The 15,436-nt window shown below is 34.9% G+C and overlaps 1 protein-coding gene across 1 annotated transcript; it reads left to right on the forward strand.

Annotated features, from left to right (window-relative positions):
* Nucleotides 1-2,475: 2,475 nt before the first annotated feature.
* On the forward strand, nucleotides 2,476-4,868 carry LOC111987439 (uncharacterized). The gene has a single exon (XM_065765169.1). The coding sequence runs from the start codon at nucleotides 2,726-2,728 to the stop codon at nucleotides 4,832-4,834; it is 2,109 nt and encodes a 702-aa protein (XP_065621241.1). The 5' UTR covers nucleotides 2,476-2,725; the 3' UTR covers nucleotides 4,835-4,868.
* Nucleotides 4,869-15,436: the final 10,568 nt, after the last annotated feature.

Below are 15,436 nucleotides of genomic sequence, written 5' to 3' on the forward strand. Positions count from 1 at the left end.
TGAAGTTTATTACAATATGTGAATGCCTAAATCCCACAACAGGTATGCATTCTTTCTTCATTATTATTTTTTCATTTTGTTTAAGCTATTTTTCTTTAACTTCAAAAAAATTATTAAGAACTTCTCACATACGTTTTAACTCAATTCATAATATTAAACTTTTGTACTTATTTATTCTCTTCTACAATAATTGGTTTAGGTTTTAGTTACATACTCACACTTGCATCTCTCAAAGTGATAGAGAAAACAAACCAGTTTATTCTTTGATCTTTTTATAAATTTATATCTTAATTTATAATTTTTGTTAATTTCTTAATTTTAAATTATGAATAAGTTTGATTATATTTTATATTGAATGTAAATTGTTGTTTATAGGTTTTTGGTTGTGTTATATTCTTTAGGAATAAAAGAAATAAAATAAAGTAAAAGAGTTTATATAAATTTAGCAACAAAGCTAAATAAATAAGCCTAGGAAATGTTTACTAATAATAGTTTTATCAGTAACTTTTTATTAACATGATTTTAAAAAATTGAATAGAGAGAAAATTTATTAACGTGATTTAAACTCCACTCAAACTTTTTTAAGGGATTGGTTAAAAAAAAAAAATTAAGTAATTTTCTAATTATTAACTACTATGTGTTAACTTCTTACTACCAAAACTTACAATTGAAATACTAATTTGTATGAAATACCACTTCTAAAGATTAATATCTTAGCTATTATATATTATACGTTGACCTTTTTCTCTTTTTTTTTTTTTTTTTTTTTCAAAAGCAGCGTTTCTCTCTCGCCCCATAAAACAAAAGGATTATAATAAGAATCCAAACACTCACTATGTAACTAAAACCTGAATTATTGTAGAAGATAATAAATGAGTACAAAAGTTTGAGCCTTAATTATTGTTTTGGATAGTTTTTAACTATTAAATTCAAGGGTTTTTGAAGTCTGAATTTTAGTTTTTAACTATTTAATAGTTTTTAATATTTTAATTTTATACTTAGGTTTCTGAACTTTAATTGAGCCTTAAAGTTCAATGTATTATTGAAATCATTATATATATATATATATATATATAGAGAGAGAGAGAGAGAGAGAGAGAGAGAGAGAGAGAGTAATTGGGTCAGAAGCTGGCGTAAAATGTGTGTTTTACACCAGCCAATCCTAACCCACCACATCAGCAAAATAACTTATTTTCAGTAAACTCAAAATACAAAACTTTAACTCAATTAAAACCTATAAGCAACACAACACAACAACACGTTCAAACTTCAAAAACCTCAGCATAAAATTAAAATATCCTCCTCCTCCTCCTCACACCGGAGCTCCAGCCCACCACAGTCGTCGATGGAGTTGTTGCTAGAATCATGATTTGGGGCCCAAAAAAAATTCATAAGAACCTAGGCCAGCTGGGAAAAAAAAATTGGGTTTTAACTTGCCACTCAAGAATCTAATCAAACTCCATGAAAATACAAAAAAAAAAAAAGAAAAAAAAAAGAAAAAGGAAAATTCCATACCAAATCAACAAAACCCATACCAAATCAAGTGACTGATATCCAAAAAATTATCCAAATCCATCAATATTTTGAAATTCAAAGTTTGGGGAAATAACAAATCATAAAAAAAACACACCTTGAGTCGCAACACCACACTTGCAACAGCTCCAACAGATTTCGCCAACTCCAGAAACGACGTGGGCGGCAACATCTGTGACAGGGTGGAGTTCCGGTGTGAGGAGGAGGAGGAGATGAGATTTGGGTTTACCGTGCTCCAGGTCTAAAATCTGAACGTGTTGTTGTGTTGTGTTTGAAAAGGGCTGATGGGTTTTAATTGGGTTATAGTTTTGTGTTTTGAGTGTACTGGAAATAAGATATTTTGTTGATGTGGTAAGTCGAGATTGGCTGGTGTAAAACACACTTTTTATTATGTAACTTAAAAAAAATTATTCATTTATTTTTATTATTTATTTTAAGTAAATTAATAAAATAATTATTTACATATAAATTTTGAGTAAGCCGTAAGATGCATATATGTATGTATATATACATACATATATATATATATATATATAAAGATCTCATAAAATAGAACATTGAGCTGATCGAAAAACTCCAAAAGGCGCACACCAACACTGCTTTGATTGCCACCCTTTCTCTAAATACTTAAAGCAACTATGTGCTGCAACACGAAGTACCCAGAAGAAAATGGGTTCAAAAGCAAATCTATCGTTAAATCAGTGAGGATCATGAGGAGCTAGCAGACAGCCAACATGGCCAGGTTAGTTCCCCAAATGTTCTGACTGTTGTGAGTTTTGCATAGTTTAAATTTTTGTACCTCCTTCTCTTTTTTTTTTTTTTTTTTTGTACCTGGGTTCTTGAAGTATATTATTGATTTTTGGTTGAGTGATCTGATTGGTTTGGGTTTGGGTTTTTCTCAAGTTGGTTCGACATCCAAAATGGGTCAACTTTCAAGCCCACCCCACACAACAGCAAAAAATTGAGGTGCATTCGGTTTCATCTGATGGATCAATTAGATGGCGAGTTCATACTAAAGCCGACCAAACCCAGCATATAAGTACCATTACTTGCAAAGTAATCTTCTCTCTTATATAAATTCCCTTTGTAAACCCTATTCACAGTAACAAATTCATAATCAAACTACGTCTCTCTCTCTCAAATCTCAATAAAAAATCTCAGTCTCACTCACCCTTCCTAACGTAAAATCCCAATGGCCTCAGATTCCCTTCTTCTCGGCCCACCCCAGATCAACAGCACTACCGCCATCATCGAGTCCTCAGTAGAAACCCTAAATCTTTCAACCCAAGAACCCACACTCGGCTTCACAGAAAACTGTTCGTTAACCTACAAAGCAACAGGAAACCCATGTTTAGATTTCTTTTTCCACGTTGTCCCCTCCACACCATCCCACGAAACCGTCGAGCGAGTCCAAAAAGCCTGGGCCTACCACCCTCTCACCACACTCAAACTCATCTGTAACCTCCGTGGCGTACGTGGCACTGGCAAATCCGACAAACAACGGTTCTATACGGCGGCGCTTTGGCTCCATAAACACCACCCTAAAACCCTAGCCCTCAACGCTAGAACCTTCGCCGACTTCGGTTACTTCAAAGACCTCCTCGAAATTCTTTACCTAATTCTCGAAGGCGAGTCGGCACGCGAAATCGCCAAGAGAGAATGGAACCAGAGAAAAGGAGCCAATGGCATAGGCAGAAGAATGCAAGGCAGGGGGAGAGGGAGAGTCACAGGCAGAGTGCATTTTTACGCGAGAAAACGCCTCGCAAATATGAAAAAAACCGAGAAGAATAAGAACAAGAACATGAATAAGACTTCAAAGTTGCCCAAGGAGTTGAGGGTTAAGCAGAATATCGCTAAAGTCAATCTCGAAAGAGAGCACGCAAGGACGATGAGGAAAGAACGGGTCTTGGCCATGGCCAAGAAAGCTTTCGAGAGGTATAACCGAGATCCGGTTTATCGGTTCTTGCACGATGCAGTTTCCGATGTTTTTGCTGAGATGTTGAAGGCTGATATGCAAGCTTTGAATGAAGGAAAGAATAGAGATATCAGTCTTGCAGCGAAATGGTGCCCTACGATTGACTCGGCCTACGACAAGTCTTTGTTGATATGCGAGAGCATTGCAAAACGGGTTTTCCCTAAAGAGTCCGACCCGGAATATCAAACCCTAGAAGATGCTCACTATGCTTATAGAGTACGAGATAGGTTGAGAAAGCAAGTTTTGGTTCCACTCCATAAGGTTCTGGAACTTCCCGAAGTGTATATGAGTGCAAATATGTGGGAAACCTTGCCTTACAACCGTGTACCTTCGGTGGCAATGAAGAATTACAAGGAACTCTTTCTGAAACACGACAAGAAGCGATTCCAGGAGTACCTCGAAAGCGTGAAGCATGGTGAGGCAACAATCGCGGCGGGTGCGTTGCTCCCACATGAGATTATCGCTTCGTTGAATGACGGCGATGGAGGACAAGTGGCGGAGCTTCAGTGGAAGAGAATGGTGGATGACTTGTTGAAGAAGGGCAAGCTGAGTAACTGCATTGCGGTGTGTGACGTGTCGGGGAGTATGCATGGTGAGCCTATGAACGTTTGTGTGGCTCTAGGGTTGATGATCTCGGAGCTTAGTGAGGACCCATGGAAAGGTCAAGTGATAACTTTTGACACCAACCCTACCATTCAAATGGTTCAAGGAGATAGCCTGAGTGAAAAGACTCAGTTTATTAGAAACATGAAGTGGGGTGGGAGCACCAACTTTCAGGCTGTGTTTGATCAGATTCTGGATGTGGCTGTTCAAGCAGACTTGACTGAGGACCAACTTATACAAAAGGTGTTTGTTTTCAGTGATATGGAGTTTGATGAAGCATCCGGGCATTATGGGTATGGTGGTTATTATGGTGGTTTTGGGTATGGTGGATATTATGGTATGGATGATGATTCTTCGGATATGGATAGTGACGAGTCGGAGAGCGATGTGAATGCGAGGAGGCAGAGGCGGAATGAGGCTAGACAACAGCAAGAGAGAGAGGCTAGGCTGAGGAGGTCAGGGTGGGAAACTGACTATGAGGTTATACAGAGAAAGTTTAGGGAGAAGGGGTACAATAAGGTGCCTGAGATTGTGTTTTGGAACCTTAGGAACTCTAAGGCCACTCCTGTTCCATCCGATCAGAGTGGGGTGGCTCTGGTGAGTGGGTTTTCTAAGAATTTGGTCAAGTTGTTCTTGGAAAATGGTGGGATTATCAACCCTGTTGCTGTCATGCACGAAGCTATCTCTGGAGAGATGTACCAGAAGCTTGCAATCTACGATTAATTTACATGACTTTGTTTAGGAGCTTTTATAAGTAGTAGTTGTTCATGTTAATTTTCCTACTTTCGTATTTAATGAAATAAATTTTGCAATAATTTTGACTATGGTTCATTGGAATTATCTGTTTATGATTCGATAATCCCTTTTTGTGATCATTTTTGGCTATGATGTGATTACGTGTGCATTTGGGAAGTACCCATGTTTGCGTTTTAGTTGTTTTTCTTTTTTTCAGCTTTTTTTTGTGAACAGTACATAGTATGTACTGTTTATAGACCCATAAATTTCATTCTTTAATAACTTTTACATTAAAAATAAACCACACAATATTATTTACACATTTAAAAATTATTTTATTATAATATTTTACTGCAGTATTAAATTGTCCGTACTGCAGTTGCTTATTCATTGCTAGATTTGCTAGTTAGATGTTTGACTTCTGGATTCAGTAATGGTCGTCCTATTCTGCGGCTGTTTTGGCTTTCTTGAAACTTTCTTGAGACACTAAATTATATTTCTGATCAGTCTATTTTAAAACTAGACTAAGAAATTCTGATGATTTTTGGTTATGTTCATTTGGTTGTGGAAAGGAATTATGGAGATAGCATGTGCTAGATTACAAATTTGCAACAGGTGACACGACTGATTGTGGCCCTGCCATTGACTATAGAGAAGAAATGGTTTTTTTGTCTTACGCCAGTGGATTGATTGGTTTAATGGTGTCAAGTTGTAGTTATACTTAAGCCGGGCGTTTTCTTTTTTGTTCCTGCTGGATGATAACATATTATTTGGAGAAAATCCTTTGTTACTTCATTTATGAAAATCTACAGCCAAAGGTTAGTAATTTTTTCTTTTGCTAGAATTTTTTTTTTTTTTTGATACACTTTTGCTAGAAATTCTTGAAAAGAAGTTTCATATATACGTGACTGGGGGCAGATTTTGAATATATATGTTATTCAAAAAGAAAATTACAGCTTCAATTATATATAATGTTTGGCTTATAAGGAATTGAAAGTCATCTGTTGAAGGAATTAGGGATGAGATTAAAAACTGTCAAAAAGATGAATGCATTATGAGGACAACAAATTGAACTTGCCTAATTTGCAATATTATCATAGGAGGTAGCTCTCTCTCACCAGTTCTCGAATCCATGGACCTGATACTTGGTATAAGTATCAAATTAACCCAATGTGCTACTAAGAGAACCGGTCATAGGAGGTAGCTCAAACTATATTATTCTTGCCTTAAACAAATTGTTTTATATTTTGCTTCTTTTGTGACCTTCACAATTTTGCTTCTTTTTATTTTTATTTTTTTGTTGTTGGTTCCTTAGATTCTAAGTTAATTGATCCTTCTTTTGATCAATTCCATGGCTTTACATTCAGTACAGTCTGTATTAACAAGGACTTGTACTATTTTTTTTTTTTGAAGACTTGTACTGTTAATTGCATATGTTAATCGTGTAATACTTTCCATTTGATTTGAATGCAAAATGAATGAATCTTGAAGTTATAATAATTGGCTATTTTATTTTCACTGGGTGTCACTTCATTGTATACTTTTTTCTAAAAAAAAATAAAAATTCTTTTACCACTGAAAAATGTAATGAAAGATATGTAGTTTATATTCTTCCAGCAAGTAATGTTACAGGGATGGATAATAATTTTTTTTTGAATTTGTAACCGCTAGTTTCTGTTCATCTGATGTTGCTAGTTTTCTTAAAATACCAAGTGTTATTGTGTTGTCTTACTCTATAGCTTTTTGAGTTAATGATGATTTATAATGGCTTTGTGATATACTGATAGTCATATTGTTTACTACAATTAGGGATCCAAGGTTCCCATATTCAGGATTAGAGCATTTGCATTAGGCCTATGAAATGCCAAATGTAAGGAAAATATGGCATTTCAGGCCCAAAATTACTTAGCATTCAGAATTGTATATGTACATTATTGCAAAAAAATTTGCAATTGTGCTACAGTACAATTCTACACTATAGCTCAATTGTAAAAATAAAAATATTATTTTATTCCTTCTCTCTCATATGCTTTGAGTCTCCCACTCTCTCAACTTCATCCTCCTTGTCTCTCTCTCTTTCAGATTTCTCCCTCTCCCTTTCCTCTTTGTCAGTGCTGTTTGCTCCAATGGGTTCGATGGGTTTGCTCCCATGTGGGTGTGGTTTGCTTCGATCGGTGTATCATGGGTTAGGTGAACTGATAATCAAGTCATGACAAATTTTAAGTCATTTGGACAATGCATTAACGACTAGGAAGCTTTGACAAAACAAGCCATTGCAAGTGAAGAGTATGCGAGTACACTTATAGACATAATAATTTTATTATTTAAACTTATATCCTTTGGTGTGCCTCATATCATTACTCTGTATGATGAATGTTGCCATGGTTCAAGGTGGATGTGTCACCTAATGCTTTCACACTGGTTAATTTTTTTTTTGGAAGTTTATGGTTATCAAGCACTTTCTTTTCTTTTTTTCCAATTTTGAGAAGAAGGTAAGTGGGTTATCATGCACTTGTTAGCTTGTCTTATATATTATCAAATGATTTTTATTGTTCAGAAAAGTGTGGAAGTCAGAACTCAGTAGGGATGTTAAACACTTTTTTTCCTGAGTTTTTCAGTCACGAACATGCTTCTTCTTCAGTTTTCATCTATACCAATAAGGAGTAGGATTCTCCTTGCTAAAATTTAAATGTAAATAGTAGAAAAGTTCACTGTTATAAATTGTTGTGACCGGTTAAAAAATAAAATCCAACATTCTCCTTTGACCTTGAGCTCAGAAATCAGATTCAAAGAGGAAAAGAATAAAAACAAATTGTAAAAAGAAAATCATATAATGCAATGTTTAGATCAATTAAAAAAATAAATAAATAAACTCTGTTACCTAAGTTAATGCCTTTCAACATTTTGTCTGACTACTCAAAAGTTGAAATTGAAGTTCACTCAAGAATCAAGATTTTATGATGTTCTTTATCATAATATTCTATTTTCATAAAGTATCATACTTTCATCTTTATGACATAATTTTTGCTTTAATTTTGACTATTTTGGTTCCTTGCAGTTATCAGTTTATGACTCAATGATCCTTTTCTGATCAGTCTTTCTTATAATATGTGATTGTGGAAATGCCCCTTAGTTACTCGTATGTTCCTTTTAATGATGCAGTAACTTTATTATTGGATTTCTTGTTAGATGTTTGATTAGAGTTGTTCTCAATTCAGTGATGTTCTTTCTATTCTGTGGCTGTTTTGGCCTTGTTGATTTTGGCATATGTCCATCTGGTTGTGGAGAAGAAATTGGGAGATGCTATGTCGATCACAACAGGAAACAATGGATGCTAGTGGCCTTGCTTTTAAGCAGGAACTTTTTTTTCGTCTTACATCTCAAAGCACCATTGGATTGGTTTATTGGTTAAGATCTAGTATTTAAGATATGTGCTCCTTCTATATTTTTCATTTTTAGTCCCTGCTGGATAATAACGCAGGCATTTAATTTTGAGAAAAATCCTTGGTTACTTTGTGAAATTCATGTCATGAAATTTGGTATATTATATATTTATATGTGGCTGTGGACAGATTTTGAACTTAATTTCCATCATTAAAGGAATATATATGTTATTCAGAAGGAAATCTGCATCTTCAGTTTTATTATCTTAGTAGAACTCTTTTTGAGCTAATGATGATGCTAATCATACTGAGAACCATATACCATTTTTAATAGTTCAATATAACCTGTATATAAATTTACTTCAGGAAGGTAGTCTTGTTTTGCTTTTATATGCTGCTGTTTCATCAATTTGCAGGATCGGAATGCAGTGAAACTTACCTATTCTTTGACAATGCACTGACATATTAAGTATGATTATCTTCACTTGTAATATATTTGTTCTATAAATGTGTTGTTTCTACCCTCAAGGGAAAATTTTGAATTTAATTATTATTTAGCGAAGAACTATTTTATCTTGATATGAAGATAGTCTAGTGTGAACCCTGAACTGTTTCAGTAATATGCTATTGCTGAAATAATGGTTTATTTTGAATTTTCAATAATTTGACAATATGCTATTTTTACAAGAATTTTTATACTTGTGTGTTGAATTATCAATTATGTCAAATCTATTTAAATTTATCTTTATTAATAATTCCATAAAAAACGAATGAATCTTGAAGTTATAGTAATTGGCTATTTTATTTTCGCTGGATGTCACTTCATTGTATACTTTTTTCTAAAAAAAATTAAAAGTTCTTTTACCACTGAAAAATGTAATGAAAGATATGTAGTTTATATTCTTCCAGCAAGTAATGTTACAGGGATGGATAATAATTTTTTTTGAATTTGTAACCGCTAGTTTCTGTTTATCTGATGTTGCTGGTTTTCTTAAAATACCAAGTGTTATTGTGTTGTCTTATTCTATAGCTCTTTGCGTTAATGATGATTTATAATGGCTTTGTGATATACTGATAGTCATATTGTTTACTACAATTAGGGATCCAAGGTTCCCATATTTAGGATTAGAGCATTCGCATTGAGCTTGTGAAATGCCAAATGTAAGGAAAATTTGGCATTTTAGGCCCAAAATTGCTCAGCATCCAGAATTGTATATGTATACTATTGCAAAAAAATTTGTAATTGTGCTACAATGCAATTCTATATGTAGAATTGCACTGTAGCTCAATTGTAAAAATAAAAATATTATTTTATTCATTTTCTCTCTCATCTACTCTAACTCTCCCACTCTCTCAACTTTGCCCTCCTCGTCTCTCTCTCTTTCAGATTTCTCCCTCTCCCTTTCCTCTCTCTCAATGTTGTTTGCTCCCATGGGTTCGATGTGCCTTCAATGGGTTTGCTCTGATGTGGGTGTGGTTTGCTCCGATCGGTGTATCATGGGTCAGGTGGTGGATCGGCGAGGTGGGCCATGGGTTATGGGTTTTGGATTTGGGTTGATCTGGGTGTGACAGTGCTAGGTGTTGATCAAGGTTGATTTGGGCGTGGATTGGTGTGGATCGGAGATTTTGGATTTGGGATCGGTGTAATGGAGCTAGGTGTTGATTTTGGATTTTGGATCGGCGGAGATCGGAGATCATGGTGGCGGTGTGGGTCTGGGTCGATGATCGAGTCATGGAAGAGGAAGATCTTGGTGGTGGTGGGAAAGGCTTGTTCTTGCAAATGGGGTTTTGGGTTGAAGTGACTGATCTTAGTGAAGATGGTGATGAATCCCGAGGATGAAGAAGAATAAGGGTTTTGTTGATTAACGGGTTTTGGTGTCATGGTGGTTGCTGTGTGGTGGTGACTAAAGGGTGGTTGCTATGTAGATGGTGTATTAAGTTTTGACCACTGGTTGAGAAAGAGGAAGGGAGACTAAAATATGAGAGAGAATAAAAATATATTTTATTGTATAATTTATATTATTTTAATGTGTAGTTTGGTAAAATAAAAATTGAGATGCTGAGTGTATTATAAAATAGTATTGTATAATTGATAAAGTGACTTTTTAAGATAGTAAAATAGAATAGTATGAATATATGGGATGCGAATGCTCTTAGTAGTTTCTCTTGTTCCAGGCAACCTCACAATTTATCCCAAAGGTGCATCAGTTTGATTGTAACTATTATCTTGCACTCTCAATCCCTCTTGCATTGATTAGATTAGATTAGTTTATGGGAGTTAGTATAACTAGAAAAAGGTCAATTTAGAAGTACGGATGTGCTTTCTTGATGTGGCATTCTGTTAGTAAAAAAAAAACAAAATTTTTGGCATTGATTCATTTTATCAGGCCATTTGACTCATTGAGGTCCACGTTCCTGTAGAGAAGGAAGAAAATGTCTCGCAAGGTATATATGTGAGGAGTGCAAATGTGCTGTCGATACTATAATGCACGCACAGCAGAAATATGGCTATGTAGAGAACACAAGAATCTTCCCCATGGGAATAGAACACTTTTTCATCTTCTCTTTCGTTGTTTCTTTTGGATCTGTCATTTTGAGTAGACAGAAATTATATTTTGGATAAGGGTATCCAAAATTTTCTCTAGTACATCCTGCACGTGTTCTTTAGGACGTTATTTCCCTTAATTTCTCTTGTTATTATCTCTATTTTCTAGTAGAAAAGATTTAATTAATTGAAAACAGATGTTGGTTTAAAGTTATCTGCACAATGATACAAACAGGACACACCTTTCTATGTTTTGAAGAAGGATCTTAATTATCTATCATATGCATGTAGCATCTGATAGTTTTGTGGTATAAAATTTTCATTTAAGACAAGGTGGTGGCAACGGGCAAGAATAAGGGAAGGCAGAGTACATACAGAGAAAGGTGAACTGATAATCAATTCATATGACAAATTTTAAGTCATTTGGACAATGCATTAACGACTAGGAAGCTTTGACAGAACAAGCCATTGCAAGTGAAGAGTATGCGAATACACTTATAGTCAAAATAATTTGATTATTTAAACTTATATCCTTTGGTGTGCCTCATATCATTACTCTGTATGGTGAATGTTGCCGTGGTTCATGGTGGATGTGTCACCTAATTTTTTCACACTGCTTAATTTTTTTTGGAAGTTTATGGTTATCAAGCACTTTCTTTTCTTTTTTTTCCAATTTTGAGAAGAAGGTAAGTGGGTTATCACGCACTTGTTAGCTTGTCTTATATATTATCAAATGATTTTTATTGTTCAGAAAAGTGTGGAAGTTAGAACTCAGTAGGGATGTTAAACACTTTTTTTCTTGTGTTTTTCAGTCACGAACATGCATCTTCTTCAGTTTTCATCTATACCAATAAAGAGTAGGATTCTCCTTGCTAAAATTTAAATGTTAATAGTAGAAAAGTTTACTGTTACAAATTGTTGTGACCGGTTAAAAAATAAAATCCAACATTCTCCTTTGACCTTGAGCTCAGAAATCAGATTCAAAGAGGAAAAGAATAAAAACAAATTGTAAAAGGAAAATCATATAATGCAATGTTTAGATCAATTAAAAAAAAAATTTAAACGCTGTTACCTAAGTTAATGCCTTTCAACATTTTGTCTGACTACTTAAAAGTTAAAATTGAAGTTCACTCAAGAATCAAGATTTTATGATGTTCTTTATCACAATATTCTATATTCATAAAGTATCATACTTTCATCTTTATGACATAATTTTTGCTTTAATTTTGACTATTTTGGTTCCTTGCAGTTATCAGTTTATGACTCAATGATCCTTTTCTGATCAGTCTTGCTTATAATATGTGATTGTGGAAATGCCCCTTAGTTACTCGTATGTTCCTTTTAATGATGCAGTAACTTTACTATTGGATTTCTTGTTAAATGTTTGATTAGAGTTGTTCTCGACTGATGTTCTTTCTATTCTGTGGCTGTTTTGGCCCTGTTGATTTTGGCATATGTCCATCTGGTTGTGGAGAAGAATTTGGGAGATGTTATGTCGATTACAACAGGAAACAATGGATGCTGGTGGCCTTGCTATTAAGCAGGAACTTTTTTTCGTCTTAAATCTCAAAGCACCATTGGATTGGTTTATTGGTTAAGTTCTAGTATTTAAGATATGTGCTCCTATATTTTTCATTTTTAGTCCCTGCTGGATAATAACGCAGGCATTTAATTTTGAGAAAAATCCTTGGTTACTTTGTGAAAATTTGCACCAAAGGTTCTTAGTGATTTCTGCTTTGCTAGAAATTCATGTCATGAAATTTGGTATATTAAATATATATATGGCTGAGGACAGATTTTGAACTTAATTTCCATCATGAAAGGAATATATATGTTATTCAGAAGGAAATCTGCATCTTCAGTTTTATTATCTTAGTAGAAGTCTTTTTGAGCTAATGATGATGCTAATCATACTGAGAACCATATACCATTTTTAATAGTTCAATATAATCTGTATATAATTTACTTCAGAAGGCAGTCTTGTTTTGCTTTTATATGCTGCTGTTTCATCCACTTGCAGGATCGGCATGCAGTGAAACTTACCTGTTCTTTGACAATGCTCTGACATATTAAGTATGATTATCTTCCCATGTAATATATTTGTTCTATAAATGTGTCGTTTCTACCCTTAAGGGAAGATTCTGAATTTAATTATTATTTAGCGAAGAACTGTTTTATCTTGATATGAAGATAGTCTAGTGTGAACGCTAAACTGTTTCAGTAATATGCTACTGCTGAAATAATGTTTTATTTTGAATTTTCAATAATTTGACAATATGCTATTTTTACAAGATTTTTTATACTTGTGTGTTGAATTATCAATTATGTCAAATCTATTTAAATTTATCTTTATTAATAATTCCATCATGGACGTTGTACTTTTTTTTAGATGACTAATCTATGTGCAAAACTTAGTCAAATTTTCAATTTCTTTACAATTCTACTAATTGGCAACTGAAGCTCTGATTCTTGTGAGTATGACCCTTTAAGAAGAAAGTAATGTGGCAGCACTAAGTGCTTTTGAGTACTTTAAAGAAACTGGTGCGACTTCACTTTCACAATTTTGATTCAAAACTAGTCCTTTCAAATGAATTATTGAATTAGTATGGTGGCTGGCCCTTGATCTATGGCTGTCCTTTCGGAGCCTCAAACCATAAATTCAGCAAATTGAAATAATAGAAGGCATAAATTTAGCATTTAATAAATTAGGTGGACATTTGGCATGTTTTTATTTGTGGAGTATATAGTGAAGTAGGAAGAGTGGAATAGAAGATTTGAACTCAAATGTAACATGTTTTTAAATTATTATATAAATTTAGAGTTGTAGCATTTTTTTTTTCTTTCCAAATATAAGTATAATACTTACATTATTGAAACTTTTACCCAGTAGAGCGTCTTGGTTGCAATTCTTTTAGTCCAGCAATGTTCAAATTCTCAAACTTTATTGAGAGGAATTTTTTGGTTGATATACCTTTGGTGGGGGGCGACTTTACATGGTTCCGTGACTTAGAGAACCCTTCTATGTCTAGAATTGATAGAGTGCTGGTATCCGCTAATTGGGAGGATCACTTTTTGGATGTGACTCAAAGGCCTCTTCCTCGAGTGATTTCGGACCATTGTCCTATTCTAGTGGAGGCAGGTGGAATGTCGAGGGGAAAGACTTCTTTCAAATTTGAGAATATGTGGCTTAAGGTGGAGGGATTTGTGGATCTGGTGCGAGGTTAGTGGAACGGATACCATTTTGTGGGGTCTCCTAGTTATATTCTAGCTTGCAAATTAAAGGCTCTCAAGGGAGGCTTGAAGGATTGGAATAAACATGTTTTTGGGGATGTGTCTTTTAGGAAAAAAATGCTTGCTGGCTGAGCTTTTGGACTTAGATTTGAGAGAAGGGATGCAATCTTTGTCACCAGTAGATAGTTCGAGAAGAGGTGAGACAAAGGCTACTATTGAGCATTTAGCTTCTTTGGAGGAGATTTCTTGGAGGCAGAAATCGAAGGCTTTGTACTTAAAAGAAGGGGATAATAATACTGGGTTTTTTCATAGGCTTGCTAATTCTCATAGACGTACAAATGCTATGAGAGCTGTGGAGGTTGAGGGCATTTTGAATGAGGATGAGTCTGCCATTCAGGATCAAGTGGTGGGTTTTTATAAGTCTTTGTACCAGGAGACCCAATCTTGGAGGCCCACTATTGATGGTTTAGAGTTTGCAAATTTGGATGAAACTGATAGGGTTACTTTAAAAAGGGAGTTTGAGAAGGAGGAGATCATAGCAGCCCTACGGGAGGCTAAGGGAGATAAGGCCCCCGGTCCAGATGGCTTTACGATGGCTTTCTTTCAAAAATGCTGGTGTGTTTTTGAGAAGGAGATCTTGGCTTTTTTTTTTGCAGACTTCTACAAAGAATGTATCTTTGAAAAATCTCTCAATGTTTGATACCCAAGAAGATTAGTGCAGTCAATATTAGAGATTTTCGCCCTATCAGCCTTGTGGGTAGTTTGTACAAGCTACTTTCAAAGGTTTTGGCACATAGACTTCGTTGTGTTTTGGATAAACTTATTTCCAATTCCCAGAATTCTTTTGTTGGGGGAAGACAAATTTTTGACTCTGTTCTAATCGCAAATGAATGCTTGGACAGCAGATTAAAGAGTGGTATTCCGGGTGAGATTGTTAAATTGGATATTGAGAAGGCTTATGATCATGTGAATTGGAGTGCATTATTTTATCTTATAGAGAGGATGGGTTTTGGGGAGAAGTGGGGAAGATGGATGAAAATGTGTATTTCTACTGCTCGTTTTTCAGTACTTGTTAATGGGTCTCCAGCTGGTTTTTTTGGCAGTTCTCGTGGTCTTCGCCATGGGGATCCTTTATCTCCACTCCTATTCTTATTGGTAATGGAGGTGTTGAGTAGGTTGTTGAAGAGGACAAAAGATGGAGGCTTTCTCAGTGGATTCCAAGCAAATCTCAATACAAGTGGAGGTTTGCATATCTCTCACCTTTTGTTTGCTGATGATACTATTCTCTTTTGTGATGCATCCGAGGAACAATTATTACATATTTGTATGGTTCTAATTTTCTTTGAAGCTATCACAGGATTGAAAGTAAATGTTGGTAAGAGTGAGATTGTGCCGGTTGGTGAGGTTAGGAATTTGGATGCCTTAGCTCGT

This window comes from Quercus suber, unplaced genomic scaffold (assembly GCF_002906115.3).
Source record: "Quercus suber isolate HL8 unplaced genomic scaffold, Cork oak 2.0 scaffold_612, whole genome shotgun sequence".
Lineage (NCBI taxonomy): Eukaryota > Viridiplantae > Streptophyta > Magnoliopsida > Fagales > Fagaceae > Quercus > Quercus suber.